This window comes from Danio aesculapii, chromosome 10, assembly GCF_903798145.1.
Source record: "Danio aesculapii chromosome 10, fDanAes4.1, whole genome shotgun sequence".
Lineage (NCBI taxonomy): Eukaryota > Metazoa > Chordata > Actinopteri > Cypriniformes > Danionidae > Danio > Danio aesculapii.
In genome coordinates this window covers 26,896,328-26,907,548 of record NC_079444.1, presented here as the reverse complement: position 1 = coordinate 26,907,548, position 11,221 = coordinate 26,896,328, and the positions used below count along the sequence as shown (strand labels likewise).

At 38.3% G+C, this 11,221-nt stretch overlaps 1 protein-coding gene across 1 annotated transcript; it reads right to left on the bottom strand.

The window, feature by feature from the left end:
* Positions 1-23: 23 nt before the first annotated feature.
* vps51 (VPS51 subunit of GARP complex) lies at positions 24-11,039 on the bottom strand. Its single transcript, XM_056467048.1, has 11 exons — positions 10,736-11,039; positions 10,405-10,534; positions 9,075-9,221; positions 8,706-8,925; positions 5,519-6,422; positions 2,296-2,511; positions 2,135-2,218; positions 1,447-1,581; positions 1,226-1,347; positions 774-861; positions 24-687 (listed from the first exon to the last, which is right to left on the bottom strand). The coding sequence occupies exons 1-11, from the start codon at positions 10,910-10,912 to the stop codon at positions 427-429; spliced, it is 2,484 nt and encodes an 827-aa protein (XP_056323023.1). The 5' UTR covers positions 10,913-11,039; the 3' UTR covers positions 24-426.
* Positions 11,040-11,221: the final 182 nt, after the last annotated feature.

Sequence of the window (11,221 nt, the reverse complement as noted above, 5' to 3'; positions counted from 1 at the left end):
GAAGAGACTGTGGGATGCAAAGCTTTTCTGTACATTAGGTTTATTAAATACCATCCAGTTATGCAGCTCGAACAGCCTTCACAGTATACAATACAGAAATCAACTCTAAAAGAACATTCATACCGAGACATTACCCATTAATATAGTGATCTGATGTAACAATTTATTTGTATAGTTTATTTTCTGAATCTCACATAGACCACATCATTTTAGATGTCCACACTCTCAAGTCTTTAAAATTTATGGTAAAGTTTTGTGATCTCAATCCAGGTCTTAACCAGACATCAGTGACTTTATATTCATTTTATATGTGACCTAATCTAAATTGATACTTATATTTGCAGTTTTCCAGTAGCCGATGCATTAACGTTGTCTACCAGTTTAGGATTGAATGTTTACGAGAATAGGTAAGCGAACGTGCCCACTCTATCCCCTCTCACAGATGACTTCAATGACACTTTGCTCCATTGGCGAAGGGTCAAGGCAACGGTGGGCAGCACTACCCACAATCTCATCCAACAAGAAGTGCACCAAGTTCTCATCAGACACAAAGCGCCACAGGTACATCTGCAAGTAGTGGCAGTCCACCTGGATCTGCTGCAGTCCGTATCTGCCGAATGTACGGAGACGCACACATTCCAGGAATGTCTTCAGACTTATCTTAATGATGCCAGTTAGCACAGAGACCTAGGATGGGAAATAAAACTGGTCATAAAAGGCTGTCAATTTAAATTAGAATAATAATAGTTAGTGAACAGCATTTTGTTTTCTACCTTGTTGAACTCCACTGGACTAAAGATATCAATCCTCTCGGAAAATAGTTTGTGAATGTTACTTAGTAAGTTGGTGTCCATTGGAGCACTGGAAGAAAACAACAACAACAACGACAGTATGAATAATTTAAATATTAATTCACCCCAAAACAAACCTTTCTGTTTATTAAGCCAAAGCAATGACAAAAAGTCAACAACATTTTAGACAAGCTGAGGGTGAGTAAATGAACAGCTATTCAATTTTTTGAGCTATCCCTTTAATATTTAAATAAACAACAGAGTTTTAAAAATGCTGGGAAAAATTTAAGGGAAGCTCTAAAACTTTTCTTTTGTTGGCAAAGGATTTCCGAATGATTCTACTCACAAAGTTTTACAGAGAAGGTTTGCCTTTAAATCTGCATTATATAAAATTGTGATTTAAAGGCAGCAATATTAGTGAAGTGACTGTGCACCTGGGAGTGTAGCTTGGTGCGTAGCGGATCTGCTGTCTTGAGCTGCTGTACACAGAGAAGGTGCGTTTGCTGGAGTCACTGCTATGGGCTTTCCTTACTCCCTCTTCATAAAGCAGTCCCACCTAGTGAACAAAAAAAGCATGGCATATTATGGCTTATAAATGTGTATTCTCTGCACATGTTTTATACATGAATTGAGGAACAGATATTCAGAGCATCACCTGTACATCAATAGAAGTGGTATCTTCCACCACCCTCTTCATTACAGCCCGAACGTTTCTAGGTTCAATAGTGTTTACCCAGTCTCTCGTTTCCACACTCTTCCTCAGCATCTGACTGATGATTAATCCCTGAACCTGGATCAAAACCACACCAGCTCAACAACACATGTCATCCAACAGCAATCCTAGTTAAGCTGCTCAATTATGGTAAAAATCGAAATCACGATTGTTTAATGTTGTAAAAACGATTATTAATGAGCCATATGACCAGAACTATATGGTTGCTATTACAGGTACGTCTACATTTCAGACACCAGCAAAATTTCACAATTCTCAATACCACAGTAAAGTACTAGGGTAGCTGATATTAGTGACAAACGAACCAAAATCTGATCAAAATTATTAAAAATAATAAACTTTCTGTAATAAATAAGCAAAGTAAAATGCAATAGAATAAAACAAAACAAACTCTGCTTTAAGATTTATGTAAGTTTTAAGAATTCGGTTAAGATAAATTAATAATCCAATGTAAAATAACACAGGATAATTTTCACTGCAAGAGTTTTTTAGTTTCCTTTTACATGATCATTGGAGGCAGAAATCAAAACAGCTTTTTGATTAATTCCACAGCCCTAAATCCTAACCCAAAATAATAACCCATAATAATTGAATCTATTCTCTTATTTACCTTTACATAGTGGTTCAGTAATTTCTGAGCAGCTTCTCTGGCCTCAGCACAAAGTGCTGTAACTGGGGTGACTGGAGTGTGGTGCTGTTCAGAAAGAAAATTGCAGCATGATTTTGTGTATTTAGACTGTTTTTTTCCACAGTATAATGGACTTGGAATACCTGTACAAGAAACTGTTCGTCTGTGAGCGTGAGGATGTAGGAGATGGTGGAGGTCTCGTAGTCCAGACAGAGACGAGAGAGCAGCAGAAGGAGAGCAGGAGGTGTGGATCCTCCTCGATCACCTGCGCTCTCACAGTACTGCCGAGACGACTGGCAGATGAACTTAATAAAGCTCACCACCAGACCCTCACGGACACCCTGACTGCAAAACTCACCCTGAGAAAAACATGAGACTGCTATTAGACAAAAAAAACATGGCTATGGTTGAAATGGTCTGATCATCCATTTTAAAATATAAAACTTCATTGGAACTTCATTGATATTTGTGGTACTTGTTATACCAGACATGGCCAAATGATCTTAAAAAAAGTCATTCACAAAAACAATATAGTAAATTTAAGCAAAACAAAAATTAAAATCTACACAACAGTCACAACTTAAAAATCAATGTCAATATCTAAATATATTTCAATGTCTTAATTTGATAAAGGCGACGCAGTGGCGCAGTAGGTAGTGCTGTCGCCTCACAACAAGAAGGTCGCTGGTTCGAGCCTCGGCTTTCTGTGTGGAGTTTGCATGTTCTTCCTGCGTTCGCGTTTCCTTCGGGTGCTCCGGTTTCCCCCACAGTCCAAAGACATGTGGTACAGGTGAATTAGGTAGGCTAAATTGTCCGTAGTGTATGAGTGTGTATGGATGTTTCCCAAAGATGGGTTGCAGCTGGAAGAGCATTCGCTGCGTAAAACTTGTGCTGGATAAGTTGGTGGTTCATTCCACTGTGGCGACCCTGGATTAATAAAAAGGGACTAAGCTGAAAGAAAATTAATGAATATTTTGATAAAAGTAAGCAATTGTCTAAAAATGACTAGCCAACCGGGAGAGACATAAATAAAAAAGTGAAAAAAATAAAAAATTTAATGCTCATAGGAATGAATTCTGTAGTATGTAAAACTAATTATGGCTGAGAATTCTCTTATAAGCAACTGAGGAAGACAGCACTAAGTATTATTATTTAAATGCAATATTAATTTAAATTAACTTAGAAAACTGTTAGGCTGCATTTGAAATCGTCTACCACTTGATTGGGTATTACATTTGAATTTACAACACGACAGTTAGAAAAGTTTGTTCTATATAGGATGAATGTGAGAAGTATGAATGGAATTCAGGTTTTCTACATCCCCCATTTGTCATTATTACATGACCTACTCGCATCATTTGTGTCACTCCCATTCATGAACTCTCTTGTGTAGCATTATACGATAGTAGCATCCATTGAATGCACACTTCAGAATCTTGGCAGAAGTAGTAGGTCATCTGGATACTTCTTGCCTACTGTTTTCGAATATTATGAATTCGGACATACTACTCCTAGGGCTGTGCGATTTCGGGAAAATATCTAATTGCGATTTTTTTAACAAAAAAATTGATTCGCAATTTAATTTTGTAGTCAAGCTTTAGCTCAATACTCTGTATCGTAGCTTCTTACTGCTAAAATGCAGTGAGTATTGGTTAAAAAAAGGAACTGAAAAGACTTGAACATTTATTAAAATTAGTTTTAAATATTCAGAAATGAAACACTCATTTTTCTCTAGAGCAAACAGTAAACACAAATAAAATTACCTTTCTGTAAACAAGTTGGACTAAAATTAGGGAGATAGTGTAGCTTATTATACAAACAAAAAATAATAATAATTACACAAATACAGAACACTAACAAACAAAAGTGTCACTGTGTTACTTTCAGTTGACTTTTTAGCAAGACACTCCTCATATAGCTGCCTGTGGTGCATTTTTTAAGTGCTGGTTGTTTGCTGTGGCCACAATTCTTATAAATGACCTGTTTTTGTTCAGTGTCTGTGACTTTGAAACCAAGATATTCCCATATTCTATCCCACTAGTCTGCCTGTTTGTTTGTTTTTTTAATGTGGGCTTTCCAAATAGTTTGGTTGCGCATTTCTGATTGGGCAGAACAAAAGTGTGCTCACTCTATTGGCTAGAAAGACTATCACACACAGAGGGCTTTCACGCATTTGCTCTGGGTGGGGGAAATTAATTCATACCTATACATTTCATATCGCAACTTTTCGAATCGCGATTGCGGTTCAATTTTGATTAATCGCACAGTCCTACTACTCGGCTCGCATACTGTTTTTCACATACTATATTGTAAGGAAGCATGCAATTTTGGATGCAGCCTTATTTTTTAATTGATTTTTTTTTATTATAATAAATGAAGGGCTATAATTTATATACCAAACTAGGGCCCACAGTAACCTTTGATTTAGCCCACCGTACCATCTGAGATTAAAAATGACAGGTATTTTTTAATATAGATTTACCAGATTAACATTTTGTTCATTTTATTGTTAAAGCTTACTTAAACTAAATGTTTTAATTAAATGTTTTAAATGAAATAGATTTTTTGTTTTTATTATGTAAATACTGTCATTTGACAGATGCACAAGACATCGGCAACTTGACTAGTGTATACAGCATTTAATTCCATAGTGTTAACATGATTCATTGATTTTTATTGTAAAAATTAATTAATCCATTTTTCTTCTGCTTAGTCCCTTTATTCATCCGGGGTCACCACAGGGGAATGAACCGCCAACTTTTCCAGCATATGTTTTACACAGTGGATGCCCTTCCAGCTGTAACCCAGTACTGGGAAACACCCATACACAACGGCCAATTTAGTTTATCCAATTCACCTATACAGCATGTCTTTGGACTGTGGGGGAAACTGGAGCACCCAGAAGAAACCCACACGAACACGGGGAGAACATGCAAACTCCACACAGAAATGCCAACTGACCCAACCGGGACTCGAACCAGCGACCCTCTTGCTCTGAGGCAACAGTGCTAACTACTGAGCCACTGTGTCACCCATCGAATTCATTATAAGATGTAAAAAGATATAATGCATTAGGTAATATGATTAAAGTCAATTTTGCTATATATTTTTAAATAATATGAAATAAATTAGGAAATTACCCGTAGCAACTTTAATAAAATACAGGTTTGCTATATCTTCCCTTAAGTTTGATTTGTGGCTCTTCATAAGAAAATGTTTGGGCTCCTCCTCAAGTATAATGTAACCCCCTCAAAACACAAAATATTAAATATTTTAAGTTTAATTTCTATAAAATGCTACACTAGGAAAACCATAGGGTTAAATAGAGCTATATTAGCATGACAGTGTGTATACTTTGTTCTTTACCTTGAAATAAGGCTTGTTGGAAAAGGTTATATCCTTTGCTGTGAACAGATGCACTGATGCCAACACAGACTTTAACTGATTGAGAATGAAGTTTGATAAAGACGTCAGCAGTTCTGGCAGACTGGGCGGGGCATCCTTACTTGTAGCCCCTCCCACAAGAGCCCCACCTCCTGATGCACTGGCCCCTCCCACCGATAAGCGAGGAGCAGCCAAAGCCTGTCTCACATCAGTAAGGCTGTCATGGTAGAAGGTCTGTAAGGCGGAAAGGTACTGTTTGATTCTCTCCCTCGCCGCCCGCACCACGATCTCAGTTCCTTGGCTTGGCACTGCCGACCCCGGGAGTAATTTGGATATCGCCTGTAATCTGCGATGGAAGCGATCCAGAGCTCTAACCAACAGAGAGTTATCTCCCACTCCCTTCTCCTCTTGTATCCTCCGCTCTACTAGAGAGAAGTATCTAGCAGCCAGAGTGTCCACAAACACGTGCAGCTTGCCATTCGCCATCTCCGGGATGTTTTTGGAAGCTAGTTCACTCTCTTGTGGACGGTTGATGAACAATTCTTGATAAGATGCAATGACCAAACAGAGATTGCTGACAAATTCGTTACACCCTCGATCTATGAACTCCAAAATGTCTGTCCCGGCAGCAGGGGAGTGGAAAGGATTGGACACAGAGGAACTAGGGGATACAGGATTTGATCCAGGGCTTGTTTTTTGAACAGAGCCAATGCCAGTGTCAGTAACCGCAGAGTCTTTAAGCTCCACCTCCAACCCCTGGAGATCCGCCTCCAGTCGAGACTGGGCGTGGCTTAGGAATTTGTCACAGAGTTCTTCTGCTGGCTCATCCAGCTGCAGAAGAAGCTCGACACATTCAGAGAGATCTTTAGCACTCGAACCTCCATCCCTGCAAGCAAATACCAACTTTAAATTAGATTTATGAACTTCTAGTAATATTACAGCATTATAAATCATATCCATTTTTTTAAAATATTTTCTTTACATTTTATTTTGAGATTTATTTTTTATTTCATTTGAATAGTTTATACATTAAACTTATTTTATTCTAGTTATTTCAACGTTTCCAATTTTACTTAAAGGTCCCATGAACTTAATATAATGTTTTTTTTAGATATTAGTATCAGTATTGTTCGTTTTTTAGATATCTATATGCTAGTGCGCTCCAAAACAATGACAAAATTCACATTTAGAAAACATAAATCTGATATCAACATGTAAAGCTTGTAGTTTGTCATTTCTGCCTAAATGGATTAACGTTTTTGTTCACGTCAACCCATTATATGGTTTCTTATCAAATCATAGCCGATCAAATGCACTCTAGTATCTAACAAGCCCCGCCCCCTTCAAGATGTTTCTCATTTGCTTTTCATTTGATGCACTTGAGCTCAACCACTCTCACTGGCAAAGCGGTGATGAGACAAAACGCTATTGGCTGCTTTTTTAAAAGGGGAGGAGCTACACTATGTCCCACCCTCTCTTCGTGTTTTGGTTAAGATTACATCAAACGTCAAAAACGTCTAAGCACTTCAATGGACCTTAAAATATTTCATTTAAGCGTTAAATCAACTACCAGTAGTGAATTCTAATTTATAATAAACTTCCAATACACTAGCTTTTGTTAGTAATGCTTCATCCATTTCATTTTGTTCTTTATATCGGTGTTTCCCAACCCTGTTCCTGAAGGCACACCAACAGTACACATTTTCAAACACTCCCTTATCAAACACATCTGAATCAACTCATCAGAACATCAGAAGAGACTCCAAAACCTGAAATCCAAAATATGTACTGTTGGTGTGCCTCCAGGAACAGGGTTGGGAAACACGGCTTTATATAATGTCTGGGAGAAGAGACTCATTTCAATAATTTAGTTTATGTTTTCGTTCATACAGATCTGTGAAAGGACAATCGTTAACTGTATTCATGCCTGGCCAGTAGATGGCGATATCACTTTGTAAAGAAACACGACACACCCGTGCACATATGGTCCCATTATTGTTATTTTGGTAGTCAAATGAGTGTACATGTAATACATATTTTATTAGTGTTTGCACAATAATTATTGTTCCAAAGCAGCTTTACAAAAGGTAGTTCAGGTATTGGGTTGGATTAGGGATGTAAAATAAGATCACACTGAAAATTTGCTTTACAAGTACTAATACCAATAGAGACCTGACCGCCGCACATGTGTAGGAACAGCTGACGGTGGCCATAGCAACGACAAACGGCAGTGGATCGCGAACTCACAAACGCATTTAAATTCGTAACAAATCGGCACGCAACGCATTGTCAACATGCCTTTAGACATGATATGCGAATATAAAGAGCTGACCAGATACAGTACAAGCCGCGTGGAGCGATTACAAGTAACAAAACACAATTTGTAAGCTAGAGAAAACAAGGAGGCAACCATTTTAATCGCACTTAAGTTACTCACACTTGTGAAATGGAGGAAACTGATCCATGAACCGTGTACTGTAAAGTTCCTGTCAAGCTCTGATAAAGTTACATACATCAATAGTCTTTTCTGATCCTTCCTTTAACAAATGGCCAATGAATCCCGTTTTAACCATGTAGATTGCTGAAGCACTCGCCAGAAAAATGACAGGAAAACAGCACAAGCTGGGTCTTTAATCCTGAGGTATTTTTGCATAAATAATCTTCAACCACTGACTCATCACAGCCTCATCTTAGGGTAGTGAAAATAACACTAACTTTCCCTCACATTTCAGAGCACAGCGTCTTCGTGACTTGATTCAATCGGGATCTGCTTCTTTTTCATTCTACAGTGTTTGTGGGCGGGGCAGGGGGGGTTCAATTTTCCCGGGTCTGTGCGCGCAGCAAATGGGCGGGGCTTGAGTTCTGTATTGATGTCACGCCGACATGGCTAAAGACTCGTTACCGCAGCGATTCATTTGAACCACTCTGAGCCAACTCTTTTATAGATGAATCAACAGTTTTAAACACTATGCACCTTCAGATCTAAGCTTTAGCTGGATATTTAACTTCACTTAGTGCTGTGTTACACACTACATGGTAGGTCTTTTTTAAAAACCCATAATTGAAATAAAATAACTCTATTTTAAATAACTTTAAAATAAAACTTTAAAAAAAGAATAAAGTCTACTGCATATACCAGATATACCATGACCTCCTTCAGAGCACAGACCTGAATTTCTGCCGCAGCTGTTGAGCGAGCTGCTCCATTATGACGTGGCAGTCATCTTGGATGCCCCTGAAAGAAGGCATGTGACTGTACTGCTGCAGTACACAGCGTGCCCTCCGGTGGGAGCTCACTGCCTGGGCATAGGCCTGCAGCTCCAGACACTTATTGAGCCTTGCTGGCAGCTCAAACAGGAACTGCAGTTTACGGAGGAGAGTATGAACACCTACACAGAGGGTGAAAGATTCAGGAGTTGATTTCTGAGGCTTGAAGTTGAGACAGAAATAAAATTATTTTTCTTTTCAGACATAACGGTTGTATTACTACCAATTCAAAGCTATAAAATGAATCAGAAACTGATCATATTATTCATACCTGATAGTTTAGTGATCTGCGCATGCTGATCCTGCAGCGTCCCACTAATGCGAGCACTAAACTCTGTGATAGCTGCCATGTTTGCAGACAAGCAGTCCATTTCATCCTCCATCTTCTTGAAATCATTCTTCATTTTTCTGATTGTGTCTGAGGAATGACCAATACATTTGAACAAACTGGAAAGGGCTATGAAACTGGTATAATGCATTAATGTCCAAACAACAAGGAATGGCACCATTAAATAATAGCAGCATCTCAGAGGATTGTTCCTTTAAAGGCCACTTATAAATGCTTATACAAGTGCACCATCAAAGTCTGACTAAATTCAAATGCTCCTTTAAATGCAGCCTCCAAAGGCTTATATTGTTTCCCCCGAGTAAAGATGATAGATTGACAACTGATAGATCCTTCATAGTGGTCCAGAATATTCCAAGATTCATTGAAAGCTGGACATTTTTACAGAAGATTCTGGATAACCCTTTTAAAATTAAAGTATTGCATTTAGGTTTTACGTTGAAAACACACACTGTGTTGTTTCATATAGTTAAATCATCATTGTAATTATGATTTCTACAGGTACGACTGGTGGCATGGATTTTCTGATGGATGTCTGCTCCAGGATGGAGTAACACATGTCCTTTCTTATGCGTTTATAATTATTATTAAAGTTGAATGTTAAAGAGCCTAGATTATAAGACTGACCTTAGTGTCATCCTACGTCAGAGTAAAACTGGAATAATGTGTCTGATTGCATTTCTTTATGCCAAAGGATTTGGTTCCTCAGGATCTACCCAGCCAGGTTATAAGTCATGGAGACCTCTTGAGTGAACCTGGACTCTTGAAAAATTGGAAACAACTGTTTATATTATTTGCGAATGTGTAAATTAAGTGATATTTGCCATTTTAAGTGTTAAATACTTTCAAGTTAATTTCTTTGTATGTAAGCTGCTAGTTTGGATGTAGATTATACCGGTTTTTAAGCAGTTTTGATAAAGACGACTGTGAGTACACTCAGCCTTGGGTAAGAAACAGATTGTACTTTAAGTGTGTGTCTGTTTGGGTGTGTGTTCTATTCGATTGTGGACCCGTTCACAGGTCTGGGGTCAGCTCTAAATAGCCTGGTGGCTGTCTGACGTTTGTATGCTTGAAATATTGAGATATTGTTCAGAGTTGTACACATGCACCTATGTGGAAATATTCTTAGTCTATCTGTGCTTTAAGGAATCAGGTTAAAACACCTACATGTACGACACAGTTAATGTTATGTAAGACTATAATTGTTGATGTTTTGTGATTGTAAGCAGAGCGTTAACAAAAGCCATTTGTTAACCTGTGGCTGAAATGAACTTGTTGTAGTTTTCATAAACCAGGGTTTGCATGTCACTGTCCAGAGATCTGATCTGCTTGACCATGCAGCTCTCGTGGTCCATCAGCTCAGTCAGAGAACACTCCTTCCTCAACTGAAACACAAACAACACATTTTAAAAACTAAAGTTAAACCACAGGACATTCAACCTATATTTAAAAACAAAGCCATAACATGGCTACATGGATATTATTGGAAGAAGAATATTGCATATGTGACAGAAAATGACAGCACTCTTAATTTGTTGACCCTACTAACTAACTAATAAAACCAGGATATTCGTTAGCAACTCTACCTTATTTAAATAAATCTCTGGGTCGAAATGCGGTCCGTTGATATCGCAAGGATCCAGAGACTCAGCTTGTTCTGCGGCTTTTCCTTCCTCATTCAGGCCGTAGTAGAGCTTCAGCATACTGTGAACCCGCCGTCGCTGGGTCGGGTCCGAGTCCGGTGGTGTTGTGGCTGAACTCATTTCAACTATTAACTACAGTTTAATGTCAACGCGAGAAATGTTAAATGAATGAATGACAGATGTCAACAAAACATCTGTTGCAAGAGATGTGGTTGCTACCGGCCAACTCAGTTTGTTGATGAGGCTAGGGCTTTGAGCCAAAATGGCGTTACCCTAGACTGTATTTCAAAGTAAAAGTCCAGGGAGCGAACTAGGCTGCATCTTTACCAACTGGATATATGTTAGTTAGTATTACTCTAACGAGTGTTTAGTATTTGTTTTAGTAAGTGTGCTTTTCTACTTAGAGTATTTGATGCTACAAAGAGAGGT